General features: G+C 53.5%; 14 protein-coding genes across 14 annotated transcripts; 6 read left to right on the forward strand and 8 right to left on the reverse strand.

Moving 5' to 3' along the window:
• Window positions 1-56: 56 nt before the first annotated feature.
• GLOTRDRAFT_128202 (uncharacterized protein) lies at window positions 57-854 on the reverse strand (the record flags this gene model as incomplete). The annotated part of the gene is made up of 2 exons (XM_007866827.1): window positions 57-368; window positions 423-854. Coding segments are annotated over 2 exons (744 nt in total), but the record flags the coding sequence as incomplete, so codon positions are not given.
• A 1206-nt stretch (window positions 855-2060) lies between these two features.
• GLOTRDRAFT_120834 (thiolase-like protein) lies at window positions 2061-3008 on the reverse strand (the record flags this gene model as incomplete). The annotated part of the gene is made up of 3 exons (XM_007866828.1): window positions 2061-2643; window positions 2713-2857; window positions 2907-3008. 3 exons carry the CDS (start codon window positions 3006-3008, stop codon window positions 2156-2158), a joined length of 735 nt encoding a protein of 244 aa, XP_007865019.1. The 3' UTR covers window positions 2061-2155.
• A 538-nt stretch (window positions 3009-3546) lies between these two features.
• Window positions 3547-4188, forward strand: GLOTRDRAFT_138039 (uncharacterized protein). Its single transcript, XM_007866829.1, has 4 exons — window positions 3547-3575; window positions 3634-3771; window positions 3827-3893; window positions 3961-4188. Exons 1-4 carry the CDS (start codon window positions 3552-3554, stop codon window positions 4041-4043), a joined length of 312 nt encoding a protein of 103 aa, XP_007865020.1. The 5' UTR covers window positions 3547-3551; the 3' UTR covers window positions 4044-4188.
• Window positions 4189-4257: 69 nt separating this feature from the next.
• GLOTRDRAFT_115584 (uncharacterized protein) lies at window positions 4258-11425 on the reverse strand (the record flags this gene model as incomplete). The annotated part of the gene is made up of 9 exons (XM_007866830.1): window positions 4258-4819; window positions 4871-5659; window positions 5716-5903; window positions 5955-6055; window positions 6109-6951; window positions 7003-8302; window positions 8355-9867; window positions 9922-10650; window positions 10704-11425. 9 exons carry the CDS (start codon window positions 11423-11425, stop codon window positions 4405-4407), a joined length of 6600 nt encoding a protein of 2199 aa, XP_007865021.1. The 3' UTR covers window positions 4258-4404.
• Window positions 11426-11945: 520 nt separating this feature from the next.
• Window positions 11946-12772, forward strand: GLOTRDRAFT_40506 (phosphatidic acid phosphatase; the record flags this gene model as incomplete). The annotated part of the gene is made up of 5 exons (XM_007866653.1): window positions 11946-12010; window positions 12056-12099; window positions 12152-12215; window positions 12268-12502; window positions 12554-12772. Coding segments are annotated over 5 exons (627 nt in total), but the record flags the coding sequence as incomplete, so codon positions are not given.
• Window positions 12058-13205, forward strand: GLOTRDRAFT_74822 (uncharacterized protein). Its single transcript, XM_007866831.1, has 4 exons — window positions 12058-12099; window positions 12152-12215; window positions 12268-12502; window positions 12554-13205. The coding sequence occupies exon 4, from the start codon at window positions 12769-12771 to the stop codon at window positions 13189-13191; it is 423 nt and encodes a 140-aa protein (XP_007865022.1). The 5' UTR covers window positions 12058-12099; window positions 12152-12215; window positions 12268-12502; window positions 12554-12768; the 3' UTR covers window positions 13192-13205.
• Window positions 13206-14356: 1151 nt separating this feature from the next.
• Window positions 14357-15350, reverse strand: GLOTRDRAFT_138043 (uncharacterized protein; the record flags this gene model as incomplete). Its single annotated transcript, XM_007866832.1, has 4 exons — window positions 14357-14530; window positions 14868-15113; window positions 15190-15285; window positions 15336-15350. Coding segments are annotated over 4 exons (531 nt in total), but the record flags the coding sequence as incomplete, so codon positions are not given.
• Window positions 15351-15555: 205 nt separating this feature from the next.
• Window positions 15556-16303, reverse strand: GLOTRDRAFT_74825 (uncharacterized protein). Its single transcript, XM_007866833.1, has 5 exons — window positions 16194-16303; window positions 16120-16140; window positions 16014-16066; window positions 15858-15961; window positions 15556-15798 (listed from the first exon to the last, which is right to left on the reverse strand). Exons 1-5 carry the CDS (start codon window positions 16240-16242, stop codon window positions 15705-15707), a joined length of 321 nt encoding a protein of 106 aa, XP_007865024.1. The 5' UTR covers window positions 16243-16303; the 3' UTR covers window positions 15556-15704.
• Window positions 16304-16384: 81 nt separating this feature from the next.
• Window positions 16385-19752, forward strand: GLOTRDRAFT_115586 (uncharacterized protein; the record flags this gene model as incomplete). Its single annotated transcript, XM_007866834.1, has 9 exons — window positions 16385-16546; window positions 16603-16740; window positions 16795-17046; window positions 17325-17433; window positions 17489-19002; window positions 19054-19197; window positions 19248-19430; window positions 19479-19541; window positions 19591-19752. The coding sequence occupies 9 exons, from the start codon at window positions 16385-16387 to the stop codon at window positions 19750-19752; spliced, it is 2727 nt and encodes a 908-aa protein (XP_007865025.1).
• A 60-nt stretch (window positions 19753-19812) lies between these two features.
• GLOTRDRAFT_138046 (P-loop containing nucleoside triphosphate hydrolase protein) lies at window positions 19813-21380 on the reverse strand. Its single transcript, XM_007866835.1, has 8 exons — window positions 21195-21380; window positions 21079-21143; window positions 20895-21028; window positions 20531-20844; window positions 20269-20480; window positions 20085-20217; window positions 19905-20032; window positions 19813-19837 (listed from the first exon to the last, which is right to left on the reverse strand). The coding sequence occupies exons 1-7, from the start codon at window positions 21308-21310 to the stop codon at window positions 19936-19938; spliced, it is 1071 nt and encodes a 356-aa protein (XP_007865026.1). The 5' UTR covers window positions 21311-21380; the 3' UTR covers window positions 19813-19837; window positions 19905-19935.
• A 154-nt stretch (window positions 21381-21534) lies between these two features.
• Window positions 21535-22385, forward strand: GLOTRDRAFT_59416 (ubiquitin-domain-containing protein). Its single transcript, XM_007866836.1, has 4 exons — window positions 21535-21638; window positions 21692-21775; window positions 21827-22115; window positions 22175-22385. Exons 1-4 carry the CDS (start codon window positions 21619-21621, stop codon window positions 22259-22261), a joined length of 480 nt encoding a protein of 159 aa, XP_007865027.1. The 5' UTR covers window positions 21535-21618; the 3' UTR covers window positions 22262-22385.
• Window positions 22386-22714: 329 nt separating this feature from the next.
• Window positions 22715-23144, forward strand: GLOTRDRAFT_110729 (uncharacterized protein). The gene has a single exon (XM_007866837.1). The coding sequence runs from the start codon at window positions 22914-22916 to the stop codon at window positions 23100-23102; it is 189 nt and encodes a 62-aa protein (XP_007865028.1). The 5' UTR covers window positions 22715-22913; the 3' UTR covers window positions 23103-23144.
• Window positions 23145-23372: 228 nt separating this feature from the next.
• GLOTRDRAFT_99569 (uncharacterized protein) lies at window positions 23373-23698 on the reverse strand. The gene has a single exon (XM_007866838.1). It carries the CDS (start codon window positions 23608-23610, stop codon window positions 23455-23457), a length of 156 nt encoding a protein of 51 aa, XP_007865029.1. The 5' UTR covers window positions 23611-23698; the 3' UTR covers window positions 23373-23454.
• GLOTRDRAFT_128213 (uncharacterized protein) lies at window positions 23621-24448 on the reverse strand (the record flags this gene model as incomplete). Its single annotated transcript, XM_007867271.1, has 1 exon — window positions 23621-24448. The coding sequence occupies one exon, from the start codon at window positions 24446-24448 to the stop codon at window positions 23621-23623; it is 828 nt and encodes a 275-aa protein (XP_007865462.1).
• Window positions 24449-24759: the final 311 nt, after the last annotated feature.

A 24759-nucleotide genomic window follows, 5' to 3' on the forward strand; every position in this document is an offset into this window, starting at 1 on the left:
AGGTCCGGAGGCTTGGGCTGCTTGTCGTGCTCCCAGACGCGGTTCCGATGGCGAACCACTTCAGGGTTGTCGGGCGAAGCGATCCTGGCCTCCTTCTTCCTTCGAGCCTCCCGTGCAGTCTCCCACACCATGTCGAAGACGAGGGCGCGCTGCAGGGCTTCCCGCTGGGCCTCGAGGCGAGCAATCCTCCGCGCCGCCCTTCGCTTCCTGCGGGACTCGCGAAGCACAGCGAAGATGGGGTCAATGTAGTCGGGGTCCTCCACGGCGCCGACGCTGACGAATTCAAGGGAGGGCACCGGTGGGAGCTGTTCGAAGTTGGCATCCTCGTCGATGCCGCTGATGAAGTCGAGGTGATGTTCTTCATAGTTCTGTAAATCATGGACATTAGGATAGGTGACATCAGCTATGCAGCCTGGACATACGTCGTCATCACTAGCCCAGGAGGAAGAGCGGGCGTCCCCAGGGTTGTCGATGGTGTCGTAGATGGTGTCGTAATAGAATTGAATACCAGGGGAGAGTTCAGAGTGAGGCGTCCTAGAGCGAGAGAACCGATAGACGATAGTAAAACCAAAGACGAGCAGAATGATGCTCCCCAGTATGCAGGCGGGAACAAAGGCCTTGACCGGGGAGTATCCGTCACTGTTCGAGTACACTGATGCGCGTGGGCCGTCCAATAGGAAGACCGTAGGAGGCGCATCGAGCGAAGGAGCAAGTGCATAGCCGAACAGGAAGCAGTAGAGCCGTCGAAGAGCAGGAGAGATACTGCGAAGTACGCGAGACAGCAGGTCAACACCCGAGAGGAGGTGGACCGCGTCGAAGAGGCTGCCAGTGTGAGTGCTGGAGAGCGAAGACATGGTGGTTCGATGATGAGAGAGATAGAGGGACTCGCTCGCCTTTTATGTTGGTTTCCGGGCGGCTGGCCGGGGTATTCGTGTAGCGTGCCAGCCGCTCGAAGCTACCAGTGACGTCGAGCTGTCTGGAGGCTGGCAGCCTCGGCGTCCAGCAGTCGAGATTGAAATGAAGGAACGAATCGCTTCATCTGAATCCCCCCGGGAACAAACCCTCATATACAGCATCGCGCTTCAGTGGGAAGAGGCATCACATTAGTAGACAGTTAATACTTCGCTGCAGTCGTCCGGCCTGAGTGATGGCCGCAAGGATGCAAGAGCTCAGTAGGCATCCTGGCTGAGGCTTGGAGCTCGCGTTGTTTGGCTTTGTTTGGCCTGTGCCGGACGCCACAGACGCGTCGGTTATTAAGCATCAGGAAAAGCAAATTCTCCCGCAGCAGAGACGGTTCTATAGTGCACTACTTTGTAACCGCCGGTCCCTCCTTACGCTCGAAGGTACTGTAGGATAGGTACGCACGACTGATGCTATGATAGGCAGGTGGGAAATGTTTCTCTCCAAGGAAAACATCAGCGCTTCATTGACAACTGTCAATGATCATAAGCTCTTTCTCGCAGTGCTAAATGCTGTCAGTAAATCCAGTCGCTGTGAACTACTGAAGCAGTTGAATTTCACGGGAATGCGCACGGGATAGCCGGGTTGGATTAAGAGCGTCAACCAAAGAACTTGAACGCGAGCTATCGCCGTCAAGTTGGCCATGGGTAACTTAACATTTGCGATTACGTGGCGGCTTGCACCCGATATTTTACGGTGGCCAGTGACCACGGAAGACTCGTTGAGGGCCACGACAGCGCTGTAAACAGATAACATCAACAGTGCGACTAGCGGCACGGGCAAAGCGACACGAAGGAGAACAGATATAGCCGTACTACGAGCCAAAGCAAGTGGTCTTCGGGCGTACTTGCGCCTATATTTCGCGTCGACTCCCTCTAGATAGAAGGCACGGGGCCACTTTCCATCGACGGACCCCCGGGCTCGTAAGCGGACCGTCCACAGTTCACCTCTCGCAGTTGGAGACATTCACAGTGCGTCAGATATTCTAGTGTCACAATCGCATAAACGCACCTGGAGCGAGTCAATTTATTCCTGGCACGGCACAACCTGCACACCCGCTGTAGGTCTATCCTATCCCGCATCTGGGTCGTATCGCCCTTAACGTGGAGCGTGAAGGACGACGACGCGGCCCCACGGCCGCACGCGAACATGCTCACCCGCTTGCTCCGGAGATCCGCAGGCCCGCCGGCAGAAATCAGAGAAGCGAGCCCGCCGTACCGCAACGCGGTGTACATGTTCCCGCAGCGCTTCGCGCAGTACATCGACAGTACAACTCGAGACGCGCACTCATCCTTAGAGAAGGCCCCGAACATGTTTTCGACGCTTTCGTCTGTGAGCGAGGCGGAGGGGGGGGGTTGAGTATGGACTGGTCTATGGACTTGGGGGCGGAGGGGTCGGCGACCAAGTCATTGTACAGAAGGCGCGCGTGGCCCTTCTGCACGATTTTGCCGTACGGGCAATGGAATACGTGATAGGCGGTGTCATCCAAGCTAAAGGTGGAATCTGGGTCGTCGTGTGTTACGGCCCGCCCCGGGCCAGTCTTCTCGCCAAAGCTGGAGTAGGACATATCGAGGGCAGTCAGGTAGGACGTCACTGATAAAGGACCGTCCACTTCGGGGTATTCAAAGTCAAGCCTGGGCTTATAGAAGTCGTAGGTATCGGTCATGTAGGTCCCATGAATGGCTAAACGTGTCACGTCAGCGGATAGAGTTAGTAGGAAAATATCCTCCATAATAAACGGATGGTACCAACATTCAAAGACGATGGGCGCAGTCAGTGCAGAGGGATTGATATCCTCGCGGTCGTCTGCGAAGGCCATGTACTGCAGGCCCAGGGCGATGGTATACTTTCCCTTTGATACACCGTCGAATACCTCGAGCTCTTCCTCTGAGATGCACTGCCGGACAAATCAGCCTGAGTAGTGGGGAGAACGAGAGTAGACTTACTCTCCTGAGGAAATGCATCTCCATGGCAAGCATACCGACATCCTTGGGCCTTGGGCGGGCCTGGAGCTCTTCGACGACGATGTCGACAATGGGACAAGTCATGATGAATGCGAGTACAGTGATAAACCTGACGGAAAGGATCAAGTGGACATATATACCAGTTCAACTTGATGGTGCGATTTCTATTGACGGGGCAATGATACGATAGATGGAGACCTTTTGGCGGAGACCTGCGCACCGTTGGCTGATTCGTGCATCGGTCGGTGATGTGGCGCGGCCGCTGGTGGCTGACCATACATGCCCGTAAGCTACTCTGAATAAAATGTAGTTAGACCACCGTCCTCGAATTCTGAGGCTAGGCGTACGCCGAACACCCCACAAACAACCTGTACGTGGCGGTTTATTCATGTTCCGACTCTGAATATTGTCCCGCCTGATATATGAGCATTCGTAGGATCAGTAAGGCAACTACCCACAGCGACAGCGCTGAAAGTGGAGGCGCGTTCAGACTTCAGAGCCCTCTATTCGTCGGCAGGATGAGATTGCAGGGGTAACCCTAACCTTCCGGACGCTATCACTATAGCTGTGGCTGTGCGACTTATATCCTGGTCCGCCACCAAGGAAGCAGCGATCTTTCACACCGCCATGGTCTGCAAGAAGTGTGAGAAGGTGCGTCCAGCCAGTCATAGTCCCGGTGCCACCGTACGAATTGTTGCCTCCTCTGCAGAAACTTTCTAAAGTCGCAGCGCCGGATCCCTTCCAGTCCTCCTCGTCCAGCATCAAAGAGGGGTCGCGGAAGGTGGGCGGACACAACGTGCTTGGGAAACCTCGAGCTGGCGGGTCGTCGTCCAAGAATCGGTATTCAGTGCGTAACCTTGTCTCCCTTCTGCGGTGTTTTTACTAAACATCGCCGCCGACAGCCATACCAGAACAAATGCAAAGACTGCAAGCAGACGACGACGCAGAACGGGGCAAAGTACTGTCACGGTACGTCTTACCTCCATCTTGACTCCCAAGCTGTCCGGGTGGCTTATGTGGTGCGACTCTTACCCAGGATGTGCTTACAAGAAAGGTATTTGCTCGATATGCGGCAAACAGATCCTGGACACGTCCGGCTATGTCATGTCGAGCAAATAGAACTCCGGGTCGACGTGTAGACTTCGGGCGGATGCTTTTACTTTCTAGCATATATTGTATATCATGAACCTTTGGGGAGACTGTATCGTAATGCTGTGTATGTGCTCTCGTGTTATTTATAATAATGCAATAAACATTCCCTCTATCCTTTATGACAGCGTTTCCCCCTCGACTGAAGTAACAATAGTGTTTGGTTCTCACTTGATGGCAAGGAGGAATGTACAATCTAGTGTATTAATCCCGTACTATATCCAACCCTATTAGATGACAGCAGCTAACTATACAAATGTGGTACGCTACGGCTTACAGCCATTCACAGCATCGACAGCAGGAGCACAACACAAACCAAGAACCCACATCTCTACACCTTCTTCCCCGTCCTCTGCTCGTAGATCTCCTCGTCAATCGTGTTCGTCGACAAGAATCGCCACACATTGACATGGTTCTGCTGGCCATACCTCCTTATGCGCCCAATCGCCTGCGTCTCCCGCGACGTGTACCAGTCCTGCGACGGCCCGAGCAGCGGGCTCAGGAAGATAGCGTGGTTCGCGCCCGTCAGGTTCGCCCCGCTCGCGCTCTCGTCCGTCACGTTCAGCAGCAGCACGCGCTCCTCCGAATCGTTTTGGAACTTCTCGAGCGCCTTCGACTTGCTCGACGCGGAGCCCTTGATCTCGAGGAACGGCACGTGGTGCGCTTCGAGTGCCTCAGCCACTTTCTTGGTGAGGTCTTGGAACTGCACAAAGATGAGGACGCGTTCATCCTTCGGGATATGTTCCCTACGCCATTTCATCAGTATCTGCCGGTGTAGATCTGAGTGAAATGCTTACTTGATCAGATCGATGACCTTCTCCAACTTCATCCCGTAGTGCTTGCCCCTCCCTTCCCTCTCCACGTCGTCCACGCCGAGAGTGTTCCCTCTGACAACGTTAATGACCCTCGCAGCAGACTTGCATCCTCCATTCTGCGCCGCCACGCACTCTTCCAGCCCCGCATGTTCCTTGACACACTCATAGCACCCGGTATGGCCGCACGAGCTGAGCACCGCGATCTCATCCGGCGACAGCCCCTCCTTCCCGCACGCGGGGCACGATATCTCCGGCGGCACCTCCCGCTGCTTCTGCAGGTCGCGCACGACCGTGAAGTACCTGAGCGAGCGCACACGCCCGACAAGCTCCTTTGCCAGCCGGCGGATGACGTGCGTCTGCTCGCGGTGCTTCCACTTAAGGTCGTCGAGCGCCTCGTCCGCTTTGCTCTTGCCCTTCGACGACCCGCCCGCGCGGGGGTCGTGTGGCTTGTTCGTGACCGTCTTCAGCGGCGCCGCCACGCCGGCCTCGTCGAGCAGGTCCAGCACAACCTGGCTGGCCTCCGCGTCGCCGACGCCCTCGGACCGTGACACGCGGACGAACTCCTGGAACATCGACTCCTCGGACGTGCGCCCGATCTTGCGCTCCATCGCGACAGCCTCCTGCAAGTGCTTCAGGAGGTCCGCTTTGCAGGCTTCGAGTTCCTTATGACGACGCTGTACAATCGTCTCACATGCCGTCATCGCGTTCTCCTCGTCATTATCTTCCAGTTCGAAGTGCGAGCACCGCTTTAAAAGGGCTTCCTCCGCAGACCTAGGAATCATGCACGTCAGAAACCGATCGATGCTTGTTAGACAGCTGGTGCGTACTGGCTTTCACCGAGCGCCTGAGTCAGCCTCTTTTCACGATCACTCTCGGTCTTCCTGCCCCGCTTGATGGTCATGTCAAGGGCACGGAGATGGTGCTCCAACTCAAGATAGATCGCTCGTTCAGCCGCGGGCAGTTCGACTTTCACAACCTTTTCTGTCCAAGGAATCTCGTCGATTTCGGCAATATTCTGAAATCGGAGTGAGTATTACGAGGATTTCCAATGGATAATAATGTGTACCTGTCGGACAAACTGATTGAGGAAACCTTGCCCAAGATCATGTCGATGAGCATGCCATTCCAAGCTGTGAACTTCGCGGAAAGAGTGGAACTGTTCCGCGGCTGCACCCAAGGAATTGAGTAACGGTTACATGTAAGGACGGGTCTGAGCTTACTCGTTTGATCTTTCTTCCTCCTCTTCTTTTCCTTATCCTGGAATTCATCCTCGTCGTCAACCCCAAGATGCAAATTCAGGAAGGCGGCAATTGTTTTCAACGACGCGAAGTCTGCGAGAGGCGGGGTACCAGATAGAACCCAGCGTCTGTCGGTCGTCAGATTAGTGATGAGAGCATGGTCTTTGCCCTCTAGGTAAGTATACTCGTCTACGACCACCCGGGCAAAGTGGAACATCTCCAGGGGCGGCGCTCTCATCTGCGTCCAGTCGTTTCTCACTGCAGAGGTGAGCAGCTTCCACGGGTCGGTGTCCTCTCGCCGCTTTTTCGCTGGCGCTGCTACCGTCCTGCGTTTCTTGGCGGATGGCTTGCCTTTCCCCTTCGGCTTGGAGTCAGAGATTTCGTCGACATCCATATCAGCATCGCTAGAGCTGGCCTGGGACTTCGATGACGAAGTCTCCATAACGTAGTCTTCTTGGTCGCTATCGACCTGTCTGCGGCGTTTCGTACCGGTAGCTTTTTTGGTGGTCTTCGCTTTTGTCGTGATCGCTGCATCGTCGTCATCGTCTGAAATAACTATTGTCTTCTTTGAGGTTTTCCTGGGACGGGCAGTAGTACACTGCTCGGCGCCTGAAGACTCATCAACATTCGATGACTTGGTCACGGATGAGCAGCTGCTCCGCCTGCTGGTGATGACAACCTCTGGTACGAGGCCTTTAGGTGTAGCAAGGGCCGGAGAACCAGGGGAGGGCGCGGCAGTCCCAGCTTGCGTGGTCTTCTCTGCAGCTTCCCTGTACGCTTTGCCTTTCAGCCTTTTGGTTGGAATGAGGGCATCGGCTTCCTCATCTACGCCAGGGTTTCATGTATGGCACTGAGGAAACGGGAGGGGCAACGTACCTATTTTCCTCCCTTCATGTATGCGTTGCATTACTTTCTTCGAGTCACCCTCCTTCAGCAAATCCACCTGTTTTCGCAGAGACATCAAAACAGACTGCAACCTCGTCTTGAAGTAGCGTCCATCACTGGAAGGCAATGTACCTCCTGCTGCGAATGCCTCGAGATTATCAAGGTAGACAGAGCTGTGGAAGAGGTTAGACGCCACTACGAGGATATCAGCTTCGCAGACCGCCTCAACGGTCAAGGCGTTGATCTTCGCCGCTGTCTCCACGGAAACCACCTTCAGTTTTGTACCCACAAACTTCTTTGCCTCAGAAGCCCACTGTCTCGTGAGATGTGGAGGTACCACAACGAGAGTGGCTCGACTTCGAATCTTTCCTGGCATATCGTTCGCTTTCTGGTACTGTCTGTGTATGTCTTTCAGGGTCCAGTCGATGAGACCCAGGGTAATCGCAGTTTTCCCATAGCCAACTTCGTCAGCGAGGACACCTCCCGAGACTCGGACAGGCCTTCGTGCACGACCCTCAGCTCTCCAGCCTAAAGGTTCGAGGATTGCCTCAGCTATCTCTTCCTCGATAAACGGAGGAGCATCCCGAGATTCTTGACGCAGCATCCACCCAAGTGACCGGAGCTGCTCGGGTCTCAGATCCAGCTTGAAGTTCGGCGGTTGGGCATGAGTAGGGTCATTGCGATTACTGAGGAGCTTGAACTTAGGGAAGTTCAACTTAGCCGCAGGCGCAAAGTCGGTGTCAAGGTGCCATGAAAGTGCGTGCTTCTCAGCTCGGCCGGCTTTGGGAAGCCGTGACATAGCCCTATGAAGTAGTGAAGCGATGTTCACTCCGATCCGGATGGTTCCAACTCCGTCAGACCCAAGTTTGAGCTGGGTGACAAAGGGGGCTGGACGCCTCTTGAGGCGACGCTCGTATTCCCCGGCTTGAACGGTATCTTCAATTGGAAGTATTTTCTTGTTCACTCTCATCCAGCGGACATTCGGGGCGGTCGGGGCGCAACGCTGACAGTCCGTAGAGTACTCCACGAAATCTACATCTTGCCATTCCTTGAGCTTGTCTTGGGTGCTCCGGATTCTCTCGATGATCCAGGCCAACGATCTGAACGTCAAGCGTTCATTGATCTTGTCGACCTCGACCCAGTGATCCCGAGGCCATTCAGGTCCTGCATTCCCATCCAGAGCAACACGGCATACCAGGAGGGCGTCGGCACTACGGCAGGCGTCACAGTCTGCTGTGATCGCGACGTCACCCTCGACCGACGCGAAAGTTGCTTGGTGACCTGTTTCAAACTATGGCGGACGTCAACAACTGAAAAATATACGTGCAAGAAGCTGAAATCACCTTAAAGGCTATATCCTCAGCCTCGACCCATTTTGTGGGTATATCGCACTTAACGGGTGTACCTTCCTTGATGACCTTATGCTGTCGCCACTCTGGAGACAGCCTACATATGATAGGTCTTGCTTCGCCGAACTCGTATCGCTTTGTACTGATAGAGAATGCGAAGCAGTCTTCGTCAGGGGGACCGACTCGTGCAGGATCGAACAGCAAAAATAGAGGCGGTAACCCAGATAGTTCGGAGACTTGCTTGTGAAGTCCGCAGCATGCCGTCCCGCAACGGTCAAGAAGTTCATACTCGCCGCTGATATCCCTATCAAACTTGTCGACATCATTCTCCGGTACGGTAACCTTGATGCGAGAGTAAACCTGACGGTCTCGGAACTCAGGACTTTGTAAGCCTAAGCGAGCCTCCCAGGATGGAACGAGCTCTCCGCTTCCCTCGATAGTTATCTTCACGGATGTAGTAGAAGGGACTCCAATCTCCCAAACACCATCGAATAGACTGTCCTTGCAGACGAACCTTGCTACCGGTGTCTCAAGGATCTTGCGCAATTTCGAACTAGCAGGCTCTTTCGCCTCCGGCTTGGCATAGAGCCGCCATTCTGGACGCAAAGGATGGAGTGAGAGCTCCAGAGTCGCCGAGGGAGACTGGTAAACCGCTGTCCAGATCTCCTGCCGCTTAGGCTCAACAAAGTGCAGCTCGTTGGCGACAGCACGAAGGACAGCAGAACACCAGCTAGGCCAGTGCCTTTCGGGTACTGACACTCCTGCTGCCTCCTTGATTGCCACCAACGTCTCCTGTGTCACGTTGGCAACAGAGAGCGACATAGGAAGCGTGGCTTTCAGCTCCCTTGCGAAAACGCCAGGGGCGACCCTGGGTGTGTCAAAAGCTATAAGTTGGTAATTATGCTCCGGCCGACCGCCACACTTCTCGCAAGAGGTATAACTGCAATCAACGCAGCGATTCAGGCGGCGCTCCGTCATAGCAGTACGCCCCTCGCAGATGCACAACCGGACGCTTCGCTGGGCAGCAGCAAGAATCTCAGAGAGGGAGCCTTGATTCATAGCCGACAGATCTAGCGGGCGTTCCGTCAAGCGTTCCTCGCCCACGACATGCTCCTCAATAGGGAGCTCCGCTTCCTCGGGCTCGTCGACATTCATAGTGCCCGTGCTCCGGCCTTCGGCACCGGTTTTGCCCTTGGACTCGTAGGTTTCCGTGTCGTCTCCGGGCTTCAGTAACTTTACGCTGACGACCAGCGCAGCCAGCATGCAGGCGCCGACAACGGTAGTAGACATGGCATTGCCCGCAAGATCGGCCAACTGATCCTCCGTTTCTTTTGTCAGGAGTAGTTTGTCGATGGGTAGGCCTTGCATACACAGGGCTTCAAGGCCCACCATAGGTCCACCACGATTGGAGATGTAGGGAATCATGGACGGCGTAAGGCATGGGCAGATGCCTTCCTTGCCCTCTCCTACATTGCGATCCACGTTTTGTGACAAGTTCCACACTTGCCTGTCGTTCAACGGGTCAGATGCGGGTCTAAAATCACCTTGCGGATGGACTTACGTTTTGTAATTGGGATCAACATAGTCTTTCGCTTTCTTCAGGACCGTAATGTCCATTAGATCCCAGACTCGTTCGACCTGAACTATACCCCAGTCGGGCCCCCAAGTAAAGTCTGGCATTTTGCACAAGCCATTCTCGTCCCAGTTGGTGTGAGGGCGCTTCGAACCCAGTTGTTCTTCCAAGCGCGTCCTCTGATGACGCGACTCGCAACGGCCCCAGTCTGTACGGCCAGACCGTCTGTCCAGCGCATTGGAGCCCTCACGGACCAGTTTCTCTCGGGACTGCTGGATGCGAGGATCGTCCGAGGGAAGCAAGAACTCGTCCAGCGTCGAAGACGCAGCTCTTTTCAGCCGTTTAAGCCAGTCAAGCCATTCGCGGGGTAGACTAGATTTCTTCTGGTCCACGGCCAAGAGATACCCACGTGTGCGGGTATGGGGAATATAATATGACTTCGTATCGAGCCTTAACGACGTCGCGCTATACTTGTGCTCCTCGAAATATTTCACGACTTTATCCCAAGGTGCACTGCAAACGTTTTCGAGAATGACGATAGGCGGGCGATGCTTCCGGACCCAGGACATCATTCCACGGAATGTCCTTCCGGACTCTCCGTTAGCGTCGATGTCCTGCTTCTTTGTGTTGAGGTTGGAATAGTCCACGCAAGACGTTCCTGCAACGAGCATGTCGACATCCCCTGGGACTTCTACAGTAGCTCCGTAAGCCGTTGTCCTATACAGGAGACGTCAATAAACATCTATCATATACGAATGCCGGGTACGTACGCGTAGTCCTCGCTCAGCTCGCAGACATCGCGGAACAGGATAGGAGGACGGAAATTTCTCTCGATATAGGCCTGCTTGAAAGGCTCGATTTCGCACGAGAAGACGTGCTCAATCTTGAGAGTGACCCTGTACTGCTCCTGTATAGCTTCACATATCATCTCGAGCGCTAGCAATGGCGACTCCGTGCCAGAGCACATGGTGGCTACTCGGAGCGTCCGACCTTGAATCCGCTTGGCAACCTTTTGTATGTCCGGAATATGGCTCACGAGGTCGGAGAACATGGCACGAATATCGCTGATGGGAGGTAAGTCGGATGCGACGGTCGTATCCTGGCCTCTGGAGGCTCCGAGACCTTTCAGTGCGGATTTCGACTTAGCTGTCGATGTTGCTTTCCGAGCAGAGTGCATGTCCTCATCTACTTCTTCGTCCACGGACATGGCCTCATCAGCACTCGCTTCGTCCACCGCCTCTTCCTCGAACGCGTCGTCGTCCTCTAAAGCGCCTCCATCGTCCACGTATTCCTCGTCTGCGCCTACACTTTTCTCCTCTTCACCGTGATCATCCTCTTCGTCGGCCGTTGCGTCCGCGACTGACGACGTGTCCACGTCCATGTGGTCATCGGAGACCTTCGTTTTCTTCCCTTTCTTATTTCCTCCGCCGAAGTAGTCCGCTATAGACTTCTGGCCTTTGCCAGCCTGGCTGGTGGCCTTCGCCTTCGCCATAGTGAGAGATGACGGCGGACGGGATAGACGCGTCGGGTCGCGTCTCTGAAGGCGTCTTTTGATGTGTGATCCGTAACGGCGTGACACCACGCGTTTTACATGCCGCGACTTGCCGCCCAGTTCCCAGGCTTCCAGCTCCATGTTCCTCACGCGGATTCAGGACAAGATCAAGGAGATATTCGGCCATAATTCCTTAGACTGGTTGAATATCTCCTACTCCATTGACTGGTACAGTTTCTGCGTGTCGAGTTGAAATCTGACGAGAATTTCACCCTTCGACAGGGCTGTGGCCACCTCTTTCTGGTTTCTGGGTGACTTTGTCTCCCGTCTGCCTGTCTTCCAGAGGGATTTCAGCCCAGATGATAGTACGATCAGCCACAAGCATGTGACACAGCAGTGCGTCGCTACGTTCTCCGTCTGGCATCAGGCAAAGGATCGTATACCTATCTCGACCCATAGGATTAGCGGATATACCAACAACCTCATCGCACTGTTTGTTCCCCTGATCATCACCACGGCCGTGGGCACATTCAAAAAATCGGCTATTGAGATACACCATGCCGCGCTCGCTCTTTGGACTGGGAGGTACGTCTGTTAGCTCTTCCATCGTCCGCTCCTAATGTGCGGCAGGTCTTTGACCCATCTGGTCACGGAATGTCTCAAAAATCGAGTGGGTAAGGCTCGATTGACTTGACCCTTTGTTTAAGCTTCTCACCACGAATTCAGGTCGACTACGACCGGACTTCCTGAGTCGATGTAGATGGGACACTGCCCTGGCAGCCTGCACAGGGTTTGCCGTCCAACGCCATCTGGTATAGTCGGTGACTGACACAGTTTATCAGGAAAGCAGATAGCATACGGGACGGACGAGAATCGTTCCCGTCGGGTCATTCTTCTACAGCTTTTGCGGGAATGACATTCTTAGCGCTCTGGATAGCTGGTCAGACGGCTGCATGGTGCTTCTCTATTCCGACACCGAGTGGCACACTTGTTCGTACACGCATGTGCAGATTCGTTGTGTGTCTGCTACCACTAGCGTATTCTACCTGGGTTGCAATATCCCGCCTTGAAGATTACGTGAGTGTAGATCCACTCGTAGCATCGTCTTATACTGACTTCGCTCTCTAGCGGCACCACAAAGAAGATATCATCGTCGGCGCTCTGATCGGTGCCCTATGTTCGAGCATATGTTACTTTATGTATTGGCCGAGCCCCTTCTCTGCGGCGAGCTTCAATTCCGAACAGGTAGGCCGCCCACGCGTCGATTACGCAGCTTACGATTACCCCGAGCGGAGAAGCGGTAGTTATCAACTGACTAGACTGCAAGACGATACAGAGCATGTATGACGTGGACGAATTGTAGCCTAATATGTCGCTATCCCTTGACGAAGACCCATCTGTCTCCGACCTTCTGCATACGACCTTGCCCTCCAACGCTATTGTCGCCCGCTAGGCCTGCGCTTTCGGTGCTGGACATCGGTTGCTCCTCCGAAACCTCTCCGGCCTCGAGAGTATCTTTATTCTGTTCAGATGCCCCATTCTCTTCTCGGACGTTGCCGTACGAACGCCCACCGTTACTCGAAGGAACCTGCGCTTCTGTACTCGTAGACCATGAACCCGCAACACCAGATTCTGCTGGATACTGCTGCCAACCGATGGAGCCCCACTGCTCCCCCTGCGCCATCCCTACTTGTCCGCCCATGGGTGCCATAGCCGGCATCGTCTTTGCCATGACTAACTGCATGATTTCCTCTGCTGAGGGTTGATAACCATGAGTAACTTGCCACGCCGACCCGAGTGCTTCCCACGCGGCAGGCGACGTAGGATCAAAGGCCGAGAAATCATAGTCGTCGAGTCCTTTCTGTTTTAGTGGAACTTTCGAGGGGCCGACGTCAGCTCCCTTGGGATAACTAGGTGGTTGTGACTGTGACGCTTTGTTATCTCCCAATGTAGGTGATCGCTCTAATGAAGAGGGTACAGATGTCAACTTGGCCTGCAACTGCATATCTATTTTGTCGTGAGATGCAGACGCCGTCCCGGGATCTCTACTAGATTGCGGTCTGATGTCTCGCCCAAACTCGTCTAAGTCTGCAGAAGGTCCACGAAGGCGTGATGGTTCCGGATGGTGAGCCGAAGGGTGTAGCGGTGGTTTTCGAGGGGGGCTATGAGGTTGTCTGTCCCGTCCATACCTTCCACCAGGAGGGCTGCGAGAACGACTCGGTCTTCCTCTGGGAGGAGATCTCCAGTCGCGATCCCTACGACTGAAGCGGTCCCGATCATCCATTCGACCTCGTCCACGGCCGCGGTAGCCGCCACGATAGCCGCCTCGCAAGTCTCTTCGGTCATCATGGTAGTCATCGCGGCTATGGCTACGGCGCGGGTCGTTGTATGGGTCTACCCTAGGGCCCCTACGGTCGTATTCACGCCGATCGTCACGATCGGGCGGCCGAAAAGGATAAGATGGCGGCGCATTAGGTGCGTGAGCAGGGCCGGGTGGTGCTAAGGATAATGGTACTGATGGAGACTGTGCAGCATTCGTGGTGCCTAATTGGCTTGTCTGTGCTAATTGCTGTATCAGCGCAAGCTGATTGACGTCTAACTGCGCGACCTGTGTCGCGGCAGCTATTGCGGCTGTGTTTGGTGGTATTTGGCTATAATTATGGACGTTACAAATGAAATCTGGATGCGGAGGTAAATATCGTGCTTACGGAGGGCTGGCTGCTGCTGTTGCAGCTTGACTAAGTAACGCTAACAGCGTCGATTGCACAGCGTCCACCGCTGGTGGAGTAGGGTGTGCTGGAGGCGGCTGCGTAGGCGGTGTGGACTGGGCTCGGGGATCGGGCGTAGTGTCGGTTTTTATTTCCGGCTCTGACGTAGAAACAAACCAGACGCTGATTCAGTTCCAATTCTCATTGTACGGCAGGCAAAGATCCTGGATATCATAGCTAGGATTACAGGGCGGAGAGGAGTACTTAGCGGGGAGAAAGATGGATCTCGATAAGCACCTTTGTCAGCTTCCTTCACGATATCTGCCAGGCGCGCCAAAACAGCGGGAGGGAACGTATTGGACTTGACCCATATGTCAAGAACTTTCTTTGTCTTTTCCTGTTGGCAACATAGAAAAGGACTCGATGTCAGGACAATCATCTCCTACGCGTCCCTTGAGAAAATAGAAAGCGTAACGTAGACGATCCATATCATGTGACTGGACGCGCTCATTGAGTCCTTGACGCGTGGTGCTGGATCGTGGCGATCAACAGAAGTATACGGCCGGGCGGACTGGGTATGATGGGCAGAATTGCTATCCGGTCGTAGGCGCGCGAATTAGCATCCATGTCCATGGGACATTGGACACCGAGAGTGCTCTTTGAGACAACCTTACCGGCCGTGCTCGGAATGCTACGTAGGGAACGTCGGAAAATCAGAGGGGGCAAACACTAACCTTGGCTTCTGGAGGTCCTGACGAAATCATGTCGTGAAACAGACCGTCCAAGACGCCCTCCACTTTCAACAGAAATGTGGCGCAATTGCCCTTCCCGGCGTCTACGTCGCTAGGAACGCCGTGCTTGACCACTTTATTGCGAGCTGCACGGGCGAGCGCATCAAACGCGTACAGACTAGATATCTTGGACTTTGGAGGGAGAGTCTTATGCGTGCGGTACAGTACAGATACAAGTTGTGTATCGTTCTGTTGCACGCGTCGAGCGATGTACAGTACGAACCATGAGTGCACTGAGCGAGACAAACACAGAGTAGACGCGTACCTCCATGGATTTGAGAGCGACCTCTGTTAACTTGTTCATCCTCGACGCCGACAGATGCTTCCCCTGCACGACATCCTTCAACGCCGACTCGAATTCCTGCGAGGGGTCAGGTCCAAACACGACGACATATAGCTGGCTCCGCTCACCTCAACCAGTCCCATTGGAGCCTCAGAAACAAGAATAAATAGTGACGGCCTGCAGCACGGTTGACGACAGAGGGGTAGAGCAAAGGTGGACGTTGAAGTCGATATTTGCCTTTGTTTCGCTGCGCTTGGCCTTTGGAGCTGGCCTTGCAAGCCAAATCGGGAAACCATTATAATGTGGCTACATTATAGCGCCCACAAGGGGCCACAACTTTCAAGAGCGGATTCATGGTCGTCTCAAGTCGACAACGATACAGCAGGGTATATTATATATCCGGCGAATATGGGCGACCACCGATGGGAAGAGATAATATAGTACTTTAAGGGGTCCTCGAGACCTCCTGACATCCAGAGTGCAAGTCACGGTACATCCTACTTACTCTTGCCGTAGTTCTCCCCTAGTAAAGAGCTACCTCGGTTTCCCCAATTCGCAAATCCGAGCCTCGTATCCATTTCATCGATCGTGCTGCAATCAGTCGTAGTGTTAGCTGGTTCGAAGAGCCCGCGAGCAAAAAGAATACGCACCGTTTCTTCATCTCGCTCGCCCAGGTAATTTCCTTCAGAGCTGGTGCATCTAATGACGCTCCCAGGATCCCTGAGAACAAGCCGACTAGGGCCTCCAAGGTGACCTTCAACGAATATTAGTCGGATAAGCGGCGAGCATGTAAAGGCATTGATCACATCATTGGGCACTGATTCTTCCAGCCTGCCAAGAGCTTTCAGGTACGAAAGGTCTGGTATTCACAACTGTCACATAGAGGACCGTCGTAGAGGAGCAGCGACTAACGTTCGTACGTGGAGAAAGCAGCTACACATGCTTCTGTAAGCTTAGACTCACACTCCGTTACCATTGAGACAGACCGTGCAGGAGAGCGAGCGCGCCGAGAACGAGAAGAACACGCCCGAACATAGCGAATTAACACAAGAAATGAGTCTTTATACTTGAAAGTCGTTAGCTATAGAGTTCGATTAGAGTTCCCGGCGAAGTGACGCTACGTGTAACCGGGACACGTGCGCCGTGCACGACCTGCTCGCGTCCGTCACCGTCCTGCATGGCCTTCCTCGTACCCGACCACCTACCGCGTAAGAACGTCCCGCAAGATGTGTCGACGAGAATACTGTCCGCGATATCCGAGACTACCCAGAAGGGCCTAACGGCGCAGGTGGCTTCATCATGGGTAGCGCAGCTGGACGATACAATATATTTGACGAAAGTACGTTTGACTCGCGGAAATTTCAATTGCAGGAGGTTATTGAACTGCAAATATAGAAACGTATTCATGATCGTATACATGAGGATCTGCCTTTGTTTGGACGCCAGCTAGAATCGACCAAGTCTGTCCAAGAACGCTTACGTTCCCTGACGGCGAACGTTGACGACCTCTCACATTCACTGTCGGATCCGGAGGTGCGCAACTATTACATATCGACTGTCTGAGCATGATACGACTGTCCAATCAAGTCAGGCTTAATTCCAAGACTGCTGCAAGACCTGGCTTCACACGCGTCTGTCGCTCAGGAAGCAACAAATACTTCAGTGAAGCTTGAGACGCTGGAACATTTGGCACTATGCCGGAAAGAGTATACAAACTTTACGTTTAGCCTAGGAGAGGGCAAACTCCCTGAAGCCAAGAGCAGCTGTCTGAATCTGCAGAAACTTGTCATGGAAGCGCCACCACCTTTGACTCAAGCTAAAGTGTTCAAAGACCTTTCAGTGAGTGATGAACTTATTTCTACGGAATATGCGTAATCTCTGGATACCGACTGTCTATGGGAGAGTCACAAGGCGGATTGCACAAGCGCCGCTGGAAAGTGGCTACTCCTCACCAGGGTTGACACGCGATGTACGAAAGCACCAGGTTTTTGTGCATCATGTGTCCACTGTGAGGTCCCAGAGATGGACTATGACCTTCTGGCAGTGTTCCGACCACTCATTCGTATCATGGCTCATCTGTAGAATACGGAATGGATCGCTCATCAGCTTATTTCCAGCGCGAATTCCAAGCTCTGAAGGCCCGCACAGATGAGCAGCTGGACGATGCTTACACCCGCAGCGTGGTGATTTCCGCGACTGAAATCATCATCCGACCTTCCGTGCAAGGTACGTCACGTTGCGACCGGCCACGCTGAACATGTTCTCACTCGGCAATGTCAAGTTCGCCGGTCAGAAACATTCATAAATCTACCGTCAATATTCTCCTGCCTCTCACCCGAGGCCATGGGTGCTCATATATCAACTATGCGGCGAGACATTAGCACGCACTTTATCGACTACTTGTCTAAGCAGCCATGCGCCGTGTCCGTCTCTGAGAACGAGGACATCCCGGGGAGTACTAAGTACCACCTCACCATATTCCCCTCGCCGCCGGATTCGGAGAATCGGTCTTCCAGGTTGGCGAATCTATCCACGGTATTGACATTCCTTAGCACGCATCTTTTTACCGCCATCCCTGAGCCACATGTCAACTCCCTCCGCCAATCCCTGTGCAAGCCGCTCACAAACGCCGTGCTTCAGAACCTGCTCATACCCTCCTTGCCTGCCAGCCTTGACAGGTTACCCTGGTTCCTGCGTCTGGCGGAGCAGGCCCTCAAGTTTGAGGAAGAATATATATCGAATGTTTTGGGAGATAAGAGCCCTGACAAGGAGATCCAAGCTTGGGTTAAGGGGATAAGCGGACATTATGAGCGGAAGCGGAGGATCGAAATATTGGATCGGGCAAGGGCGATTATCGTCCAAGAGGATGACCCCAGCCGGACTTTCCGAGCGGAGGTGGACACCAAGCCGGAAATCACCACGGTACCGGTTGAAGCCGTGCAGGATGACGTTGCGGACGATTCAGCATGGGGCTTTGAGGACGAAAAGGAGATCAACGGGGATGCAATCGATGAGAATGGCTGGGGCTTGGACGACGACGAGCCTGCGCCAGAGTTGAAAGAAAACAAGGACGAGGGCCCTGCAGAAGCCTGGGGCTGGAAAGACGACGATGAGGCGACGGCGGTAGAAGACAATACCGAAGAGGTTGAAGACGACAATCCTTGGGAAGATGATCCTTGGAATGATCCTCCTCAGGAGTCGCTGCAGACACTACCTCCACCATTGCCTGTTTCACCCATCCCCAAGCCTGCTACTAGGCTGGAGAAGTTATCTGCGAAGGCGAAGAACGGTCGATCGAGTATCGATTCTCCGGCTGCTTCCCCTTTGCCCCCTTCGATCCCCGCTTCTCCTGCTCCACCTCCGCCTGTCCCACCCGTCAAGAAGCCGAGCAAGCAGCTAGAACCAATAAAGGTTCGGACTGTATCGAAGGAGAGCTACCTTGTATCCAACCGCGTGAAGGACGTTTTGGATATCGTGCGTTCAGTTGTGCAAGAGAGCAAGGAATATACAGCGTCGAAGATATTTTCTCCAGCCTCCACGAGTCATCCCCGGGGCACGGTTCTGATGCAGACCGCCTCGTTGGTACTCGATTTATACCGAGCGCTATATCCCGTGAAGTTCCTGCCCGAGCTTGACGAGTCTGCCTCACGCTCGATGCGTTTCTCTAATGACTGCCTTTATCTAGGCGTGGAGCTAGAGAAGGCAGCTTTCGGGACCGCTTCTGTTAAGGAGAAGATATCGGAGTGCCAGAGCCGACTGAAAGTCCTTGGCGACTCCTGGTTTTATTACAGTATTGTGAGTGCCACATCTACGTCAGTGTCGCCTCGACTGACACAGCCCGCGCAGGAAAAGGAAGAACGAGCAATCAATGATATATTGTCGCGGACAGAGGGTTTGGTCGACGTTGCAGACCAAGAGCAGTTCGATGAATGCGAAAATGCTGCCAACGAAGCACTCCAGCATATCCGACGTCTCGCTCAGCTGTGGAAGGTAGATATCATTCCTTCATCTCCCGCTCCCTATGGCTTATTCTGCATCAGCCTATCTTGCAGAAAAGCAAGTACTACTCTGCGGTGGGCTTGGTAGCCGAAGCAGCTCTATCACGGATGTTGGGAGATATCTTGGCATTGTCCGACATCCCAGAACTGGATTCTCACAGACTTAGCGAATTGTGCAGAATTTTCAACGCCCTGGAGGGTCTCTTTGTGGAAGACCCGGAGCAAGTGAGTCCAGGCCGTCTATCTGATAGGGCATTTGTTAATCGCGTGTAGCCGTCAATGGTGGTCGCTTATGTGCCTTCGTGGCTGAAATTCTCCTACCTCTCTGAATTGCTGGTGAGTCTCTCATTCACGGTCTGCTTCGGCTGATCTGACGTCCCTGCAGGAGGCATCTATCGCTGATATAACATACCTCTTCGAGGAGGGGGCGTTAGTTGACTTTGAAATCGATGAGCTAATCAAGCTGGTTCGGGCGTTGTTCGCTGATACACCGTTGCGGACAAACACAATCAATAAGCTCATGAAAGGACATCCTGCTCCTCGTTAGCGTACGCACATATGCCATACTACCTCCTATGTAGCCTATATTTCTTAGTGGCCGGATATGCGTATATTCATACCTTAGGACAAATCTGCGTCGGACGTCGTGAAGATCGTGTGAATGGATGCAATAGCTCAAGTAGGAGTTATGCGTCTTACACATTCTATATAGTATCAACGAGACATGGTGCTACGTTGATTTCGCGGATAACTCTACGGCGTTCTTGAATGCGCCTAGCAGCGCCGTGAACTGGATCTTCTCGTTTCCGCCAGTGGACAGCCGATACCTACGCACCAAAATAAGCTCCATGGTCTGCCAAGGCATCACAAGACACGTACTCGGTCGTGGCCAGATGGTCTAACAAGTAGACCCTGGCGTGAGGCTTGAAGTCGATGGTGTCGATGTAGTCGTACGCGCCAGCGATGAGATCCTGGAGTGCCAACCCTCGCTCTGTTTTCAGAGCAGAAATCACTGCGAGAGACTGTGAAAAAATGCTCTGCTCTGCTTTGGACTCAGCCGTACTTTGATATGACGTGGTGAACTCGTCCGAAAGCATGGAGTTCACGACGGTCTCGATATCTGACGGATGTGGGTTTCCCGTGCAGTTGTAGATTTCCGTTTCACCAATTAGGTCATACGCTGCGTGGCAAGCTTGGAGTACATTCAGAGCTCTTCGCATATCACCCTTCGAGAGCTTCAGCAATGCCTTTCTCCCGTCCTCAGTCAGCTTCACTCTAGAAATACACCGTCAGTATCACGAAACTAGAGTCAGCAGGAACCTCACTTTTCAGCCTCAATGACTCCTTCCAGCCTCCTCTCTACCTCTGGGATTGGTAGAGGTGAGAAACGAAAGCGCGTACACCGACTTTGGATGGCCGGGGTAATCTTGTTCACGTAGTTGCAGATGATACAAAATCGCACGTTCCTGGTATAATGCTCGATTACACGTCTTAGAGCAGCTTGGGCAGCCTGTGTCATCATGTCCGCTTCGTCCAGAATGATGAGCTTGAATCCCGTAGAGAATAACGTGCGTGTCTCGGCAAACTGTTTGATTTGCTCTCGAACTACGTCTATACCACGATCGTCCGAGGCATTGAGCTACCGGACATTTCAATACAAATAAACGAAGACGGTCGGGAGTGCCATACCTCAAGTATCATCTTCTTATAATCCTTCCCATATATCCGACGAGCCACAGCGAGAATAGTCGACGTTTTGCCCGTTCCTGGAGGGCCGTAGAAGAGGAGATGTGGCAATCTGTTCTTCTCAATAAACTTCTCGACTGCCGGCACTTGAGCCATCATGGCACGCATTTACGGATGAAGGACCTACTTGTACTAGTGATGTGTTTATGAGAGACGACGTCATCCAATGTTACTGGCCGATATTTCTCTACCCTATAACAATATTAGTTAATTCGCCATGGTTCATTACAGCGATATACTCGCCATGGTAAGTTGTCCTCATCGTGACCATTGGCTTGTTCGACCGCCTTCCCCTTCCCCTTCAGCGCAGAGGGAATCGGCTCTGCGTCCATCATTCGCGTGTCCTCATCGCTATCCATGTTGTGTTCCACCGTTTTACACTGTGCTCCAGGCTAAGAGACGCGTCGATGACCAAGAGTATGAGCTGTTATGCGAGACGCGCCGCAAAGCTAATGAGACGCGTCGGTAAATGCGTCGGCCAAAACGCGTCTCGGTAAGCGCCGGTCGGTTAGCTGACTAATTCTCACGCACGGGCCATCAACAACCCGCGACCTGACAAATCCTTTCCCTCCTATAAATCTCCGCATCTTCTGCAGGCCGCCCTTTCAAGACTTACGCTTTTGTCGACGACTCCATCGTTTAGTTCGTTGGACAGACAAGAGCGAAGATGCAGATCTTCGTTAAAACGTACGTCGTTGCAAGCGTTGTTGCAGAATGTGTTAACTGATTATTGACTACAGCCTCACGGGTAAAACCATCACTCTCGAGGTCGAATCCTCAGACACCATCGACAATGTCAAGGCCAAGATCCAGGATAAGGAGGGGTGAGTTAAGCCGCTCCCGTCGCATCGGCTTTCGCTCACTTCTTGCTACAGCATTCCTCCGGACCAGCAGCGTCTGATTTTCGCCGGCAAGCAGCTCGAGGACGGTCGCACCCTCAGCGACTACAACATCCAAAAGGAGTCCACCCTGCACTTGGTCCTCCGCCTGCGCGGTGGTGCCAAGAAGCGCAAGAAGAAGACCTACAACACCCCCAAGAAGATCAAGCATAAGCGCAAGAAGGTCAAGATGGCTATCCTGAAGTACTACAAGGTAGACTCCGATGGCAAGATTAAGCGTCTCCGTCGCGAGTGTCCCGCTGCCGAGTGCGGTGCTGGTATCTTCGTGCGTTGTGTGGCTCTGTCGCTTTTTTTGCCTCAGTGCTTACTGATTTTATTGTCCAGATGGCTTTCCACAAGGACCGTCAGTACTGCGGCAAGTGCGGTTTGACTTACACCTTCCAGCCTGGCACCAAGCCCCCCGCGGTGTAATTGAATGTCTTGTGACCTATGCTGTGTATCGCTATGTCTGTACTTCCGATTGTGCTCATGCGGATGAATGATTATGGCATGCGGGTTACTCCGCTGTTTGTCTCCTCAAGCATCTCGTTCTTTACGTCTCTTGGCGACCTGTCACTGTTTAGTGAAAGAACACGAACTCCCGACTTAAGAGTTCGCGCTGACGTGCACTCAGTGTTGCTTGAGTGATAGATACCATCGCATATGCTCCGACATACGTGAGCATCGGCGACGTGCTGTGTTGGTTCCTACTGAAAGCACATTAGTCTCGTATACAGTATACCATCTCTTGATGCATAGCTCGAGGCCGGGACCATGGGGGTTCCTGTTGCTTTATAACAACCAGCGCGTTTAGATACAAACTAGACTTACAGCTCGGCTTTCTGTGCATCAAAGACATTCACGGTCTAAGGTCAGTCCTATGTACTCCGTACAACATGCAAAATAATCGACCAGTGCTCCTATAATGCTTCATTTCCGTAACGACGGACCTCAATCACAGTCCTTGGCCTGAGTACATCGTGCGATCCTTCCTCATCGCTGTACCCAGCCCCTCCAGCTAACCTCCGCAAACCCATCCTGTGGATGCTGAAACAGCTTGCTGAATTCCTTGTTCCCCCGATACATGTTTCGAAGTCTCCCGCTAGTATCACTCTTTATCACCTTCCGATTCCGTCGCTACTCTTACGATCTACATCCGCTCAACGCCTGTTTTCAAGTGGCAGTTAAGCCCCCTTCCGACTTCCGTTCACCATCCAAGCGCGCTCGTGCCGATACCCTAACTACGCGAACGATTCTTGGATGCTTCTCCTGAGCTGAATATCCCAGTCTTACATGCAGTTTCGGCTGTCGGCACCAGGTGGCGTCTTGCAAGTATGACAAGGCCTCTAGGATGGTCGAGCCTGCCAGGACTTTGCCTCATCCGGAGCCGATGACAGAGACGGCTCCGCGAGAGTGGTGGTGTTGTGATTTACTGGAGACGAGAGGGGCGAAGTTCCGAGAGATCGCCGATGATGTGAAGACGATGTGCTCTGATGTCTTGTGTGAAGAGATTGATTATAGAATGAGCAATGATTGACTGCATCGATTTTGCCATTCTTGTGACTTGTGTTTCTCTTCCAGCGTAAGGTAGGGCGGAAGCCGTACAGGGAGTAATAGAGAGCCGCCTAGAGCAGGAGAGACGTCGCGGAGTACGCGAGAAAACAGGTCGACACCGTGAAGAGGACATCGAAAGGTTGTCGCTGTTGATGCAGTACCAGAGCAGCGAAGCTCGTCCAGGACAGTGCCATCTTCCAATACCAGGCCGCTTCCAAGAGACCCATGTAACAACCTTCACAGAAGCAATGACATGTTCCATCTTAAGACAATCCATACGACCCACTTCCGTCTCTCCCGTTCATCCTCTCCCTCTGCGCGCGAGACGCTCCATGATCTGCTGTTATCGCCCTCGACGGCACGTTCCGTCGCAGATACGACGTCGAGCCCAGCAATTTGCACGGCTTTGAGAAACGACTCAACCGTGTACCGCCCGGTGTGCAGGCCGGCGACAAGGTGCACCCTGGCATCGGCTGTCCTACGCAGGCTCATAGTGAGGGATTCGATGAACAGCGGGTGCAGCTCGGGGTTCCATAGCGTGTCCGCTGCAATGACCACGTCGTATCCCAGCGAGGACACTGGATACTTGGACAGAAGAAGTGCCGGATTTGTTCCCCAGGCGTACGGTACCGCACGACACCTCTCACCGACGCCGTTCCTTGCGACGTTCTCAGAAAGCGCGCGAAGTAGTTCTTCGTCGGGGTAGTCGCTCACTGTGACACGGGCGTGCTCGTGCGTCTTGGCAAGCAGAATGCCGGGCAGGCCGGCGGATGCCCCGAGCTCGAGGACGCAGATCGGGTTAGGGGGAGGGGGCAGCTGCAGCTCGGCAAGGTGGTCAGCCAGGAAGAGGGCGGAGACCCAGATGGAGGAAGCATGCAGGTGCCAATTCGAGGCCTGAGTATCGGGCGTGAGCAGGGTTATTGTGGGTCCATCGGAAGGAGCTTTGTAGGTGAAGACGGACCCCGCAGAGGAATGTGTGATCGGCGTGTAGTCGTACAAAGTCCCGAGAGAAGATGAAAGGATATCCTCAGGGTCCGACTCCGAGGACTGTTCCAAGGCATCCATGAGAGTACAGTAACAAAGCTGCAGTTTAGGTTGCAAAAGGCAAGTAAAATGCAGCTACCCTCTATGCACTTCAAGTTATCGACGATCAGATGCCGTCGGCCGTGGGTCCTGTTTTCATGTCGGCGTTGTCAGAGACAAGAACATGTAGGTTGTGAAGGCCATTCACTCCGACCTTTCTTCGAAATATCGGTCAACGCGCCCGGGATGACTCGGACAAGTGCATTCGAACAGCAAGGACCCCACTGATTCGAGGATCGATCCAGCGCGTTGTTTGGCTTTGCTTGGGCATTGTCAGACGCCACAGACGCGTC

The sequence above is a fragment of the Gloeophyllum trabeum genome, assembly GCF_000344685.1.
Source record: "Gloeophyllum trabeum ATCC 11539 unplaced genomic scaffold GLOTRscaffold_00005, whole genome shotgun sequence".
Classification (NCBI taxonomy): Eukaryota; Fungi; Basidiomycota; class Agaricomycetes; order Gloeophyllales; family Gloeophyllaceae; genus Gloeophyllum; species Gloeophyllum trabeum.